This window comes from Harpia harpyja, chromosome 20, assembly GCF_026419915.1.
Source record: "Harpia harpyja isolate bHarHar1 chromosome 20, bHarHar1 primary haplotype, whole genome shotgun sequence".
NCBI lineage: Eukaryota > Metazoa > Chordata > Aves > Accipitriformes > Accipitridae > Harpia > Harpia harpyja.
This window is the reverse complement of record NC_068959.1, coordinates 8120001-8136562: the sequence shown is the minus strand read 5'-3', so window position 1 is coordinate 8136562 and position 16562 is coordinate 8120001. Positions and strand designations below refer to the sequence as shown.

The 16562-nt window shown below is 47.0% G+C and overlaps 1 protein-coding gene across 2 annotated transcripts in view; it reads right to left on the bottom strand.

The window, feature by feature from the left end:
• Window positions 1-6003: 6003 nt before the first annotated feature.
• The window catches only part of GRIA1 (glutamate ionotropic receptor AMPA type subunit 1), a 129654-nt gene continuing 119095 nt past the window's right edge, over window positions 6004-16562 (bottom strand). For both annotated transcript variants that reach the window (XM_052816672.1, XM_052816673.1), the window contains exons 15-16: window positions 11736-11870; window positions 6004-9372 (exon numbers count right to left, since the gene is read on the bottom strand). In XM_052816672.1, coding sequence (XP_052672632.1) covers window positions 9184-9372; window positions 11736-11870 — 324 coding nt within the window. In that variant the 3' untranslated portion in view covers window positions 6004-9183. The remainder of the gene's footprint in view (window positions 9373-11735; window positions 11871-16562) is intronic.

Here is a 16562-nt window from a genome sequence, read left to right as displayed (position 1 = left end):
GAGGCAGAAGGGGGCCCCCGGGCTGCTGACCCCCATCCTGTCCCCTCCTGGACCCCGTGGCACAGCCTAACCTGCCTGTGTCACCCTTGCCTGCATAAGCAGGGCAGAGATGGGATGGAGGTGGCAAGGATGAAAATGAAATATGGATAAAATGGGCTGACTGGTAGGGGTTTTCTCTCTCTCTCTCAAAAAAAAAAAAAAAAAAAAAGAAAAAACCCAACCGAAACCAAAAAGCTCTCCCCAAACTTAAGTTAGCAGATGCTTTATTCAGAAAACTTCCTGAAAATCTCAGTTATTGTCTAACCAGTAATTGTGGTCCATTTGGAACTGGCCCTTGGCTGCGAAAGGTGTCTTCAGAAAGGTTTTAATCCTGCCCGTTTGCCCTGCCTGCGGGGCTGTGCTTCCGTGCTGTGGCTTCCCAATCATAGCCCTCACCCGGCTCCATGGAAGAGAGGCAGCAAGAGGCCATTATATTTTAATAGCAGTAATATTCAGCACTTAGGCAGGTGTTAGAGGGCTCAGTTGAGCCATTAAGCGTAAGCGGCTCCTGCCCATGATGAGTGCCAGCGAGCGTGGGGCTCTCGGGTTCCCTCCTGAACGGCAATTGCTTGCTCACAGCTGCCAGGCGTGTGTCGTGTGGTGGCCTTGACCAACTCCCCTTTCCAGCCCACTCTGACTCCAGGCTGGAGGGGACATCAGCTGAAATCATCCTTGAGCGGGACTCGGACCTTTGCGCAGACCCTCTCCATGTCCAGCGCTGAGCTGAATTAGTCTGTGAGGCAAAGGGTGTGAATAACCTGTAGCAGGTAAAGGCTCACAGTAAATTCACTCCTCTCTGTAGCAAGGAGGATGGCAGTGAGCACGTGGACCCATGAGCGCTGTGGTTTAGCAGCATGCCGGTGAGGTGCATCACCTCCAGGACGGCCCACAGGAGCCAGGAAATGCCCTGCCAAGGCAGTGGCCACCACCGTGGGGTCTGGGCTGGGAGATGCTGCTGAAATCACTCCATGGGACAAGCACGTGGCTACAGGGTCCCCTGTATCCCAGCTGAGGAGCACCAAGCCACAGGAACCTGATTACCTGGGGAGCTCAGGTGTTGGCAGATTTGTCGTCCCTACTGCAGTGATGCTGCTTGGGGGTGTGAGGGGTTGCTGGTACCAGTTATCCCTGCGACCCCTGCCACCCTGAAGATGGGGGTGGCAACCCACGGCTGCTCATCTTGGGGCTCAGCTCAAGCCCACCGGTGATGGAGGTTTCCCTTGAATGCAGTGGCTTCGCAGAGTGATGCAGTAGGTTGTTTGTAATGCCATGCTGCTGGGAAAAGGGACATGCCACCTTCCCTGCTGCTGCAGCCGTGAGCCCCTGCCACTGCCCTCCTGGTGTTAGTGAAAAGAGCTGGACCATCCCTGGAAGGAGCTGAAACACTTTTGCTTTCATTATTTTGGGATTTTTTGCCTTTTTTGTTTTGTTTGGAAAGTAGTCCCAACCCATTCTGCAGCCAACAGCAGCTGGAGTCTGTGAAAGGGCATCAGCCATGCTGCAACCACCCATTTCCATCCCCGAGCACGGCTGTACTGGTCTAACTGGATTGTGAGGCCATCCACTCACCCGGGACTGGGTGCACTCCTGCATCTACTGACCGCTCTGGCGGTGCCAGCTCCTTGCAAAGGAGATCTGGGTCCATAACGGCTTAAACCATGCAAACACCTCCCCAGGGCTTGGCTGCCAGGGTGGAGGATCTTCTTGCTTTGGTTTTTTTGCGTGCTTTTGTTAAACTGGATGTGCAATGAGCTGAGTGAGGGCTCAGCAGCGTGCACAGGGGTGATGGGCAGGGAGGAGAGGAGAGGGGGGCGGGAGGGCAGTAGCCCCCAGGAAACAGTGCTGGTCCTCCAAACCCTATGGATCACTTTGTAGTGACACTTATAGACGAGCATTTTCTTTAACAAATATGAATCTAATGGATTAGGTCTGATCTAATTATGCATTCTGCATTAAGCTGATGCTCCCACTGTCTGCGGCTGCTAGCATAATTAAACTTAATGTACTTTTAATGATGTCTTCTTAACTCATGCATTCATATATGATTAGAATCAAACAGGACTAGCTGTCACAAGTCCAGGAGAGCTCTTTCAGCAGCTCCTGATGCGACTTACGTTGAAATATTAATAATGCAGATTTCAAGGTTAACAACATTGGTTTTGAACTGAGGAAAGCTTGTCACACAGTTTGAGCTAATCTGAGGCAACAAAACGTCTCCCCTTTCAAGTTTAGCCTCTTCCCATCTTGTACATGTGCTTCTGGGAGCAGAGGAATTTAAGTTTTACTTGGTAAAGATGTCGTTAAGTAAGTGAGCTGCACTCTGGGCAGCAGCTACCAAAGAAACTGGGACAATAACTCTGTGGGCACCTTTCGGGGGGTCGCTGAGTGCTCTGTCCTGGCATGTGGCATGTCTTCGCTCCTCTTCCCCTTTCCCGCTGCTTTTCTGAAAGTTGGGAGCAGTTTGTTCTAGGATCTGGCAATCAGAAGGCAAACTCTACTTTTGTCTCTGCTCCTATTTGGTCAAGTGAAATCAGACTGTGTTCCCCCTCCCAGCCTCTGTCAGCTTTGTCCGTAACCTCCTCGGTGCAGGGAATATGCTCCCTTGAGCTGTGCACCACCTTGTCTGATGGGGCCTGATGAAACTTTGTCATTGCTGCCCCAGCTCCAGTGTCCTACATGAAGCAGGTAACAATACTGCAATGAAATGGGTTTTTCCCCCTCCTTTTTCTGTTTTTATGGATTTATTTATTTTTTTTTTTAATTGGCCCATGGCCTGGCAGACTAGTTGTCTTTTGAGTTCCTGAGAGCAAGTTGTGAAATTGTCTGAAATCCTTCCAATGGGAAAGCATTGATTTATTACACTGTAATACTGATGCGAACAACACCATGTACCTTTCATCTAAAAAGTCAGGACTTATAGAACACGACATGCCATTAATTTTGATGCCAGCTCAAACAGAGGAGGAATTACTGCCAAAGGGATCCAGAGAGCATGTTAAACCAGCCCTGCAGAGTAATGAACATACTGTGTGGCTGTTACATTATACCATATTGATCCTTAGGAAAGAAAAGGTACCTTGACAGCTAATTTGGGCTGTCAAAGGCATCTCTTTGTGTATGCCTGTGTGTGTGTGTACGTACTATATAATTAGTGCATGAGAAAGGGATGTGCAAACATTAGCTAATTACACTTTTCGGTATCCCTTCTGGGGGTGAGGATTACTGTGTTTCCCTGCTCTAGAGACAGCTTTCCCCTTGCACACTTTTGGCAGGTGAGTTCACTTGGGTACCAGCTTGGTGGAGATGATGCCCAGCACCCTGTCTCTCTCCATCCCCGAGCCAGGTCTACCTCCTGGCAGCCAGACAGCGATGGTTCCTCCGGATAAGTGTGTGCCAGCAGAAGGGAGCTTAGTCTAAGTGCTCTGGGAACAGCCAGCTAACTTAGCACTTTGCAAGATTGTGGCTCCATGTAACACCCCATTTGCAGAAAGGCTCCTTGCTGCCTGAGTGCAGTGTGATGGGTTATGGGGTCACTTCTGCCCAGCGTGGGGCTGGATTCACATCTCTGCCCCCAACCCAAAGGAAGGTGAGTTCGTTTGCTTTCTAAAGCTCTACAGTGATACAGACTTATCTGCAATAAGACAACCACCATGTACATACCCAGAGCCTATTCCAGGTCCTGGAGAGGAGTAGCTGGCAGTGCTGAGGGTGGGACTGATATACAGATGAAGGAGAGATGGGGATGGACAGAAGGGAAATGGGAGGTGATGCTGCAGGTCAGGGCTGAGTGGAGAATCCCAGAGTAGGAATGGTCAGGATTTTGATGGAGAGATCAGTCTCAAGCTACCCCTCCATGCCTAGGAGAACCTTTTCCAGGTCCTTGCACGCTAAATTCATCCCTCTTATACACTCAGACCAACAAGACCAAGTGCCTGGAAAAGAACAGAGCAGTTCTGTGTAAGAAGGAAGCTGGCAGGGTGTGATCTTTGTTGTGAAGCTGGAGCAACGCAAGGCCCAAGCAGTTTTGTCTGGCATCTTTTGAGCTGAGGTTTGCATGTAGATTTTGCCCCAAAAGCCCTGCCCTCCTGCAGGTTGGTGGGCAGCTGTGCATGGCACAGTGACATCCCTGTATTTCTGTTAGTTAATTAATTAACTGGGTAGCAGAGATGCAAGCATGGGAGCTTCAGCCAGCAGTGGGGTTCCAAGACACAAAACCAGCACTAGTGGCTGACAAATTGATTTGTGCCCATAGGTAATGTGAAGGCAACTAGGGAATTTGTGTTTAAGAGAGGTCAGCAGCTACAAAAGCCATCAGAGAACAGGCCACACAGGTCTCTAAAAGGTGTTTGGGGTTAATCTGGTACCTTTGCTGGTGGGAAGGGCCTGAACCCATCTCCTTCAGTCTCCAAGGTGGTGCTTCAGAGCACTAGCTAAGCCCCAATCTGTGCAGTTATTTCTCATGCCATGGAAGTGAAGAGTACCAGCAGTGTCCTAAGGGTACCACACACCACGGTGATGGGTCATCTAAACTCTGACGTGTGCCTCCGTGTTGGACCAACATGTTAGCCGCGTGGACAAAAATGTTCACCTGGGGACCCAGAGCCATGTGTGAGACTTGGGTGACTGACCGCATCCTTGAAAACTGAGCATGAGCCTGTGTTCACAGTGAAAACTTCCCCGTGTCTCCCAAAACTTTTGATGGACATATGTGGCTAAGTTGCTGAACAGGTTAGTGGTGCCCACTGGGTTACAGCAAACATTGATGCGCCGCTGCCCTGTCCCTTCACAGAGCTCAGATGAGTAAGTTCTCCTTGCATTTGATGGCAGGTAGGCACATAGACAAACAAGTCCAGCCAAATCTTTTTGGAGCATCCCAGCTTTGTGTCCTCATGCCAGGGTTATCAGCCCATAGCAAAGGGATGGACTGGGTGATGCATCTGTTCCTCACCTGCTGCACTTCAAGGTTGGGTGTTTTTTTGCTTCAACAACTGCTGAAGATGGTTTCGGATTCTTGCTGGAGACTTTCTTACAAGGAATATTTGCTTTTGCCACTAGGAGGGAACTTTGTCCTATTTATGCCAAGATATAAAGGAACATTTCTTGTGCATTTTTGCAACCTCACTGGGAACCAAGAGTAAACCACTGAGCAAGAAGAGCATTTTGAGACAGGGTCCAAGCCCAAAGTACAGTACTGGATGCCTAAGCAATTGTGGAAGACCAAAATGGGCTGATCCAGCATAGCCTGATCATGGGAAACCTCTCCTTCAGGCCCCATCGACTGGGAGTCTCTTGTGCTTTGAAGCCTGAGGGTTCACAGCCCCTTTCAAAACTTATTAATTCTGCCCCTTGCTGACTCTATCTTTAAAACTTACCAGCAGGTAAAAAAAACCCTTGTGAATGTTGGAGACCTTGAATCTATAACCATGGCCCTGTGGGGTGAGCTGGGATGCCTGGTCCAAGGCACTTTTCTCGCTTCCCTGGCCAATAAATGGGAATCATGATACGGGGAAGGGAAGTCCTTCCAGTTCTGTGATACCAAGTGCTACGTAAGAGCACGACATTAATGATTATAGTTTACCTCAGCAGCTGTCAGCATCTGCATAAATGTCCAAGACCCTTTAAAATGCCACTCTCTTTCTCCCTTCAACAGACTTTTGGATGAGGAATTTAGCAGGTTAATTGTGTGAAAACTGAGTGAGAAACCTCTTAAATGTCCAAGCCTCTGAAACAGCATGGGAGCTCCTAGGAAAGCCGATCCCGGTGAGGATTTTTGGACCAGTGCTGGTTCTGAACAATCTCTGAGCTGACCATGTCTTCCCTCTGTGTAAAAAGAAGCTAAAATCCTCTAATAGTCCTCCTCAAAAAATAACCCCACAAAACTCCAAACGAAGCAAAATCATTAACTTTGAACCCAATAAATGTTTAGTTTCCTGACTCTTGGGTAAATATTAGATAGATTCCCAATTTCAACCTGAAGCAGTTTATTTGGCTGCTGTTCACAAGTCAGACACAGCAATAATCAAGGAAATCTTGTTTGATTCAGGTTGGGTAATATTGCCTGAGGGGTAACATAATTTTCATTTCCACACATCCAGCACTGGCACAAAATGGCATGGACAGGTATGAAAAATGGATCATGGATCCTTGGTGCTAAAATTCCAGCTGATAGTTTCACTTTTGTGTAAATAATAATTACCAGTAAAAATGCTGCTTGAAAAAAAGAGAATGTGAAAAGAAAAACACTGTTGCATTTGATAAAGTAAAATCCTTTGCAGTACTGCCAAAAGAAAAAAAAAAGAAAGAAAAAACAAAAGAGAGTTAAAACAAATATAGCTGTTAAATAAAAGATCCAGGTACCAAAGAGCAAAATTTAATGAAAGCCAAAACTGTTAAATATGGACTCCTGTTGAGAAAAAATGTCAATGTCTTTAAGAGTTTTACCATTACTCTATTTTTAAGAAAAGTGTAGTAAAAATACATATTACAAGTTAACATTTGCCACGCTTTTGTCCTATTCATCTTTTTTTTTTTTTTTTTAACCCCTCCGCTGATCAAAAGCCTTTGAAAACTGCATCTCACATCTTCACGTCACAAGCGGCCAGTCCTAGCACAGACGCGCTGCTTCTCATGAGACCGTCCAACTGCCCGGTCGGGCTCCCCGCGACCTGCTGCCACGTGGTCCTGTCTTTGGAGGAGGACGGAGCACTGCTGGGTCTCGGCAGCCTGCTCCCACCACAGTGCCCGGCCGTGCGCTGCCGTGGCAAGGTCTGGATGTGGCAAGAGCTGGCTCAGGAGATGCATCTGAGGGCCCTGGGCATGGAAACAGGCTAGCTTGCGGGATGCCTCCACTGTGCTAGCACTTACACAGAACTGAAGGTAAAATTAAGAAAAGCGGATTAAAAATAACGATAGCCAACACAAAGTGACCTGAAGAGGTGTTTGGAGTGGCTCATAACAGAGTTCATGTTCGGTGATGAGAGACGAAGAGCACAAGGGTTTCCAGTGGTGGAGAGAGGAAAACATATTGGCACAAGACATGCTGTGCCCGCGCTTAGGACCTTGACTCTGACTTGCTGGTCTCCAAAGTGTTGCATGACAAGTGGGTAAATGAAACAGATACTTCAGATCAGGTTGGTGTTAAAGGTGGTAAACATATTGACCTGCACATTCGTACACTAATGGAAACTGGTATTCAGGCAGCTTCCAGCTGTACCTATGGACAGCTGCATAGACAGATCCTCCTCATAGACCTGTGCCAGTCATTTGCCTGCATCACTTTCTCTTCACCAGTCTCCCTTCTTTTCCTACTCCTCTCTTGCTACGTTGCAGAAAAAAAAAAAAAGAAATTAAAAAAAAAGAAAAAAAGAAAAAAAAAGAGAAAAAGCAGCTCAGAATGCTCCAATAGCAGCTCAGTCTCCTTACAGATATTTGCTGGGTCCTGTGAGAAGCTTTGAACTTTATTTGCCATCAGTGATGGACCTGTGAGATGGGAAAAGGCCACGTGGGTTCACTGTGGTCCCTGCCCCACAGACCTTCTCTCACTCCAGATGCTCCCCTGGGAATTCTTCACTTCTGGGGAGGTGTCTCAGGCCCACCAGGGTGGGAAGCATTTGTCTGTCCACGCCAGTGATTCACAGAACGAACCTTTTGTGCAATTCTGGAAAACCATCCTTGCCCCTTTGATCTCCATGCCTGTGGCCAGACTCCCAGCTACCTGTCTGGCAGTGCAGGTTTCTGCAATACCAAGTCTGGGGTCAGCAACCTGCTCTCCTGGCTTGTGGATGCTTCCCCCTCTTTAAGGATACATGAGTGGGAATCTGCTACTTTTGGCTTTGTACCCAGACAGGCCACAACTTGATGGGAAGGCTGAGTTTGACCAGCCTGGATGCTGTTGAATGTCGTGGACACTTGAATGAAGCTCTTGTAGGGTCTCCTCCTTGGTTTGCTTCAGCAGTTCCTTCCAGAAAGCCATTCTGGCCAACTATCTACAAAATGTCCCTCTTAATTAGAAAAGTGGTCATAAAGGGATTTCAGAGCAAAAAGGCGGGGATATTCCCATTGCAGCCCCATGACTTCTAGCATGTTTCACTGGTTAATAGGCAGTCATCTAGAACTGGATGTCTTGAGATGGTCTATTCCTGGCTCAGGATGGTTCCCTTATGTGACCACCAAAAAGGGAGCACACACAGAAGCTAAGCAATGAAGAAATGGTTCACAATTGCTTATTAGCCTCCAATTACCTAGGCAGGAGAGTCACATGTGAGGGGAATGTGGCATTTACTTTGTCTCTTCCATAAACAGCACCCAACCATGATCTTAGACCAACCATCTGCTCTAGTCTGCCACGCAGGATGCTCCCCACTCCAGGCACATGATTCTTCTCTTGAACCGCCACTCATCATCTCTGGAAGAATTATCACTTTGTCCTCAGGTTACCTGGGGTTTCCAAACTCACTCGTGACTTTGCCCCTGTAAAACAGCCTTGTGTTTTTGTTCAGGTTCTTTCTGGCATCAAGTCCTTCCCGTTGCAGGGAGAGCCGTTCGCAGCTGCCTGCCTCATTGCAATAACTCCACAGCCCAAGTTCACAACAGAACAAGGGAAGGCAGAATCACGATGGACAAAAGGGGTCAATGCTGACGCCCTGCAGGGAGTTCAACTTGCCATTTATCGGATTTTCTTTTTTGCTGTTAGTAGCTCAGACATTATGGTTTGCATCCCAAACTAAACCAGATTGAAGGGCTGAGCAGGGAAGGGGGAAAGGGCTGATGTTACCCTGACACCACAGGAATTAGTAAGAAAAAATATATATATTGCACACACTAAGACTTATTAACAACCAAGTTAAAACAAAATGGCATAGTCCTCATTAGTGTTCCAGTGGTTCTTTGATCAGGGATGGTTCACGAGTCTGTTAAATCCCGTTACACTCTCCTTATTGCAGTACAGACCTGTTTCCGTTCTCCTGCCGGTGGATCTGTTTGCAAATAAAAAGGGAAATAGATTTGATTTCCTCAGGAAGATCCATCCAATTGTCCCTTCTGTCATCGTCGTTTGTCTTGTTGGTGTTGGGTTTGTTTTTGGCTCTGGAGGGGGTGGAGTTGGGCTGCCCCTGCTCTCACCCAGGCAATGGGTCAAAAGGCCAATTATAATCCCGTAGCTCCCAGGGACATGCCGGTGCTGTGGCTCATGCACGGGATCGTCTGCATGGATTTGGGGAAATCGTGGCTGACCACACGTCCGTTTTCTCCACTGCCTCCTGCTGCAGCTGGCCTGGGAAGGGTTGATGTCCGTATGGCTTCGTTGATTGATTGCTGTGGGATTAAACAAAAACCCTTTTTAGGAAGGACGGGGGGGTCTCCCCCTGTCCTTAGCAATGTTGGAATAATTATAATATAAACCAGTGTTGTCCTTCTGTCACTGTTCTCTCCCTCCTTGTCTCCACTCAGACTCTCACTTTCTGCATGTACCTACTGCATCTGCTCTGTTAATCTGCACCTCTTCTACATTCAAAATTAAATCTTTCAGCAGTATTTTAGGGTATAAAGCATACGTGCCATATGCAAAAACTACTCAAACTCTACAGCATAAGAACAGTCATCCTGGATCTGAGCAGAGGTATTACACACACTTCCCCCATAGTTATGCTATTACTACTCCAGTACTGTTATGTACGGTGGACTCTGACTCACTGCAAGCATATGTTTAACTTTCCTCATGTGAGAAGTTGAGCATGTGCCTATGTTTTTGTCTACAGCGATGACTGAGGTAACCAGGAAATGCAAACCTAATTCAGGAAACCAAATCTCATCTTCCTGTTCCAGATACCGTCCAAAATGTTTGCTTTCAGCGATCTAAGGAAACCACCTGTTTACAACAATTAAACTAGAAGATGAAATCAATTTGGTTTCTTTGTGTTTAAGCTATCTCTAAGGGCCCAATCATCCTTTCTGGAGTGGGATAGCCAGGTGAAGAATTACCCAGAACAGATAAATCTGGAACAGCTATTCAGAAACAGTCAACTTAGTGCCTTGCCAGGCATGGAGCAGCTTCTTGTGCTGGCGGGATCTGCAGCTCGCCCAGGGGGTCTGCAGGGACTTGCTGAGCAGAGGTTGGGTTTAGAGGGACATCTGGCCCATCTTTCTGGGCACTTGCCTGGGCTCTGCTGAATGGCTTTGTGGGGCAGAAACTGACGGTGGGAGCCAGCCAAAGGGACAAGCTTAGACCTGATGTTAACTTTAGGAGCAACGACTCCTTCCCACAGTGGCTGGTTTTAACATGGCAAGAGCACTGCAAGCTAACTAACACTGACGTGAATTAGTGGGTCATTTCAAGTAACACAGGGAAACCACAGCAGGGCAGAATCCCCTTAAGACTAAAACTATGAAGCTATTGCATTCTGACACTCTTTCGCAGTGTATTTGTGACATACCTAGCTTTACAGTGTAGACAGCAATTATAATTTAATTTTTGCATATTCAGGGATATTAATTGCTCACTTTATCTTACCCCTGTGCTCAATGTACCTCTCATTGCCTGTAGAATTTTCTGAACCTCAGTGGGAAAAGCACTGTTGCACATTTTCAGTGAATTAGAAATGTTATTATTGCTGACAAAACATTAAGCATGTTGTGAAATGGTGACATAAAACCCAAAGAAATGATTGCTTATATCCCTTTTGATTCTGGGTAAGTTTCAGTGCTTAGGGAAGTGAAAATCTCTCTAAATTTTATGAAACTCACTGCATACTTTATATACTCATACCGACTTCCATGCTCATGGGAGAGGTCAAGATGAGGAAGAAAAGGGATATGTTACTCTTACAGCACAGATCCCACTGCACTGTACACAATGGTATCTGTATAAGGAATCGCCTCTGCTAGTCATCTGAGTCAAGATGTACTTGTTCCACAGATACTGCATTAAATGTGTATCTCCAAGGCTCTCGAATCTAATCCACTCTTGACATGACACTCTGAAATTTAGGCACACCAGAATTTAGGGCTGAAACAAATCTCCTGGGTCATAGGAAGTGTGCTTCTGCAAGACCATGACAGGGTGGAGAAAAACCCCAAACATTACAGGAGACATTAGAGGCCAATTTCTCTCTAAGAGGACCCATAGTTCTGAATTTGGAGGCCCACATCATCTGCTCCAGGGCAGCAATGCTCTGAGCATATATCACTGTTGCCAACCTGCAAATGGTGCCAGCAGGGTGCCAGCAAAGGGAACAACAGGATCTGATTCATTACCGCGCTACCCCAGTTTTATCTTGCTGTTAACTGCTTGGGTTTGGGGATTTTTTCATATTGCAGTAACGGCTGTATCACACCAACCCCAGCACACTTCATCCATGCTGCACACGCATTGCCGTAGTCTGCTTTCGTTAATTTTAAGGAATGGCAATGTGTTCCTGTTACCGTTTGTGCTATGATTTTGCTCTATATCTGGATTTTGAACTAGCATTATGCCACATGTCTGATCTTGCGTCAGCTCCCCACTATGGCCCACTTGACCCTCTTTTAGCTTTCTCTGATGCTCCTATTCCTTTCTAGCAAGTCAAGTGACACGGTCACTTCGTTATCCCTATGTCTTGGCTTTCCACCCATGGTCTGGGCTGCATCCGTCTCTGCAGGCAGCTTTGGAGCTGGGGTAGGATCAGAGAGGAGGTGTGAAAGGCCGGGGAATGGGTTGCCACCTTCATCCGCTTTGATTCACTTCTGGACTTGTAACAAAACTCGATTAAGGCAACCAGCATGGCTAGTCCGAGCCCACCGATGAGGATATAGAAAACCCCCGCCACATTGCTGAGACTCAGCGCGCTCGTCTTGTCCTAGAAGAGAAAGGAGAAGGGAGGGAGGGGAGGGCGTGTGGGAAGGAGAACAACAAAATTAATATGAGATTGCTCAGGAGGGATGCTACACAATATAGCAATGTTGGCATTACATCATCTTCCTCTTTAAATGAACAGGTGACATTTCTAAGAGCATTTTCAATTTTTAATTCAGTGTGTAGTAAATCTAACGTTTCCCTCACACAAACAAATAAACATTTCTTCAGCAATGTGACTCTTTGTAAAGGTTTGGGATCTCCATTTTTCAATCAGCTAACTTAAATGCTTATTTTACCCAAAATGCCTAGTTTAAATTATTGATTAAAGAAGGAAAAAAAAAAGTTCTCTGCCTCTGTGACATTTGCTTGTCCCTGATGTCTCGCCTGAAATAACCTGTTCTCTTGGAAATGCTCATTCCTTCATTCCTAGATTGTTTCCCCCGCAAATTCTGTTGCTGAGCAACACATCGAAATGGCTGGATTTTTTTCTTTTTTTTTTTCCTTTCTTCTTCAGTACTGAGGTTGAGGTGACACCTGAGCTGTCCTCAGAAACTCATTTGATTTCTGTGTAATAAGGCAGTTATTTCATATGCAATCAAGACCCGTTGATGCATGTCTAAGCTAATTATTTGGTTGGCAATAAATAGGGCTATTAATGGACCGCAACTCACAGTCAGCACCTACATTCTGATTTTACAATTGCCTAATGAATCATCACGGCTCTCTGAGGAAGACCTGAGTCTCAGAAAGACTCACTTCACTGCTAGGGAAACCGAGTCCCCACATCTAACCCTGATGTTACTCATTGCAGCTCTTAAAACTGCATGCTGACCAGGTGGAGCCGAGGTGCTAGGATAATCTGGGCAGCAGCGGGACCCAAAAGCTTGGCTCAGCTCTGTGTACGAGGCTCCTGTTTCTAGGACACGCTTTCTCTGTAGTGCAGCCAGACAGAGGTCCCCTGCTCCGTGTTTGTCGCTGCTCTGCAATATCGACTCAATGGCCAGTGCAGATTCCCCAGGGCAAGACCAACAGGTCAGTGCAAATCTGTTGGAGTGACCAGGGTCTGACCAGCATTGACGGCCCTGCTCCCTGGATGTAGGAGGAAAATTGCATATGGATCATTTGAGATGCAACCACACAGTTAAAGAATAATATTTATGCCTGTAGAAGTGTCTGCAGTTGGTAACGAAGCTTCTGCACGGTTCTTGGTGTTCGCTGCTACTCCATGGACACATGGACCGGTGGGTGGCACAGCTTGTTCCTTGCCCTTGCAGGACAGCTGATTCACTTGCTTTGCTTGGAAGGTTTTACAATAAGCAACCCACACTTTTCAGGAAGGGCAAGGATTCAGGAAGCAGAAAACTGTATTGGAGCGATGTCGAAAGGGTTCAAAACTGAACACCAACAGGAGCACGGAAGGTTTTGATTCAAGAGCAGTCTGCCTGACACCGGCACTGTCTTTCAGGCAAGTATGTTTTGCAAAAGGATCCTGTCTTTTGCTGTATTAGGGTTTGATGGCAAAAAAGTTAACCCGCAAAGCGTGAAAACATTTCAATCTTCAAAATTAAAAAACCCTCCCGTAACAGAAGAGAACTTCTGGTTTTTTAACAAGAAGAAAAGAGGGTTCCAGTCAGAACGATAAAAAAAAAGCTTTTTTTCTACTTCTTCTTCATCTGGTCCCACCTCCCATGAAAGCTGCCAAGCTTCTGCCCAGCTGGAGCTCCCGCTGCAGGGTGCCAGTGCCATGGGGAGCAACTTTCCATCCTGATCCCTCTGCTGAAAGATGCTGAGGTTTGGTTAGGGGTCACCCCTGCAGAGTTTCAGTTGCTGGAAAAAACTCCACAAGTGATCTCATTTTCCATGCTTTGCTGATTGACATCGCTGCCAAGAGATTTGCCACTGTGACTGTGTGCGTTGCACTGCTGCAGCTGTGATGGTCGCCGCTGGCAGACAGGTTTGGTTTCTCCCTTGTATAACCTTCATATGCTGGTCAGTTTGTAATCTTGCGGGTGCTTCCTGTGCTCTCTCTGCAATGAGAGATTTCTGCAAATATCCTCTTAATTTCTGTAGTTTCCATATTTGAAGGATTATTTATCTGGTCTTTTATAATCTGCCTTCACGCATTTTTTCCCCCAGGCTTGACTGTACGTTTGTTCAGTCATCTCTTCTCTGCAGATTACTGGGTATACTTTTAAGCACCAGCTGAAAAATGTAGGGAGTTTTTTAGTGAAGATTTAGAAAAGCAGAGCAATTACTCTGAGAAAACTGGGTTACAACACATCAGGTACTTTGCCTCTTCAAATCCAGTCTGAAGGGGCTGCACCAGCTTCAGAGAGGGACAAAGACGCTAGAGGTGGGCTGCCCTCCTTGACATCCTAATCTTTTAGCCTGGCTCCTTAATGAAAAGTGGCTGATTAGCACATGCTCTGCGCTCAGAGGGAAGGATGGGGACAGGGAAGGAGGTGGAGTAGCCTATTTGTCTGTGTCTTACTAATAATTTTCAGCCCATACTTTCACCTTGATTTGACAGAAGGGTGGAGATCGCCAAGATACCAGGAACCTCCAAGCTTTGTGAAAAAGAATGACACTGTAGAGAAGAGAAAACCTATTAATGCTCTCACTCAAATAAATGTATCGGCACAATCCATACTAGGCATCAGAGACTCCGCATGGGTCTTTGACTTGCAGCCACAGATCCTTAGGAAACCCGGCTTCCTTGGCTCTCCAGGCATGGGAATACACAAATTACAAGTTTTATTGGCCACGATATTCTTGTATTTCCACCCCCAGTTTGGGGGTCATGGTCCAACAGGGCACCTTCTCAGCCAGCTGCAATGGCAGAGCAGTCTGGCAGCCAGGAAAAGCTGCTGGTTCTTAATTACCACTTTCTTCCTGATGCCAGCAGCACATCGACCAGTAAGAGAGGAGATGACCCAAAGCAGTTTCCTGCACCACTATTTCACACAATTAATTTCAGAGCTGTTGTATTTTTCTTGCATTTACTTTGCGGTGGCATTATTGTTATTATTATTATCATTGTTATTATTATTACTGCTATTACTACCATTACTATTATTATTGGGACAAATTGGGTGAACTGAAAGTTGCCTTATCCAGAAGGCAAAGGAAAGCATAGTAAGGCACAGCAGTGGGCAAAACTGCCAGGAGGGAGAGAACAGCCTGAGTTTCATCTCTGCCACCATAACAAGGTTTCTCCCGAGGAGCCAAAGACGCGGGCAGCTTCAGTAGGGCACTGAGGAACACCGAACTGCAGGGGCACGGCTGATGACACAGCCTGCTATCATAAGCCAGGCTGAGAAATGAAATTGCTTCTATGGTGTCACTTGACTTGCTCATCCTCTCCTTTTTCTTTTCCTTTTTGTTTCTTTCCCTTCCCTCTCCCAGCAGGACATGCAGAGATGTTCTCCGGGCAGGAGCGGTGTCTCGTTGCTCCTATCGGCTGCAGGACCAGACCCACACGAAGGGTAGGAAATGCTGCATGTCCCACTGAGGCTTTGCCTGCTGTTTCCATGCACGCTCCTGCCCTAATAATCCTCATAATAAGTCCCAAATTATGCTAACTGCTTGAGAGGACTCTCCCCTCCTCTCTGCTCGGGCTCTGTGACACCAGATGCTCTCCTGCAGAGCTGCCCATCACCAAACCAGCTTGTTAGTGGGAGTGTAAATGTCACCACTCGTCTCCCGCAGCGGCAGAGCGCTGACGTGGGGGGAAGATTGGCAGGTGAGAAGGGAAAGAAAAACCCGTCTTTCCGAAAGCCCGGCCTTGTTGCTGCAGCAACCAGGCACCTTCCCGTCTGTTCCTCTCAAACATGGCACCGTGTCCATTATCCTCTTTGTCATTATTTATCCTCCTTGGCTGAAAGGCATTAAGGCCAAATTTGCCCAGTTTCCCAGCAGGACTCATCCTTTCTTTTACCCTGCATGACCAGAGCCCGTCGGCAGCACAGGGCGATGGCACCTCGAGTTGTTGCGATCTCCACAGAAGATGAACTGTCCTTAGAGCAGGCGGTAGCTCCAGAAGTTGAGCTTTTACACCAAACACTGGGCCGACTTTGTTGTGGCAAGGTCTGAAGCTCAGCAATGAAGGACATAGCGCTGGCCATCGACTCTGAGCACTGCTGTGGGTCTGCCAGGGGATGGGTAGGAGCACATGGATGGTCAGCTGTGGGGATGAGGCTGCCCAGCATGAGAAGACACTTTTGTTTTGAGAACCAGCCAATTCCCTGCAAAGGCAGGGCAAGGCAGTAGCAGGATTTGTTCCCTATTTTTTATTGTTTTTTTAAACAAAAGTGCAATTCTTGCAACTGGAGAAGAGGATTGGGAGATCCCTGTGGCTTTGATGAAGGTCCTTTAATTACATGAGGTGATCTGGCTTCCCCTGCAAGCAGGTTGCACCTTGCCATCCTGGTCTGGAAAAAAAATTCCTTTCTCCCATTGCCTTGCAAAAGCCCCCGGGAAGAGGAGAATCACATGCATCTCCCCTGACATTTAGTGTCCACCTTGTTATTACCCTCCAACAACCCAAGGCATCCCTTTCAAGCCCACAGCACATTTCATAGCCTGCAAAAAAAAGCTGTCCATCCCGTGCTTGTTCATAAAATGGGGTCCTTCTAGGGAATCGCCTACTTACAGAGTGTCTATCTCTCTTCTGGGCTTATTTCTGCTGTGGCAA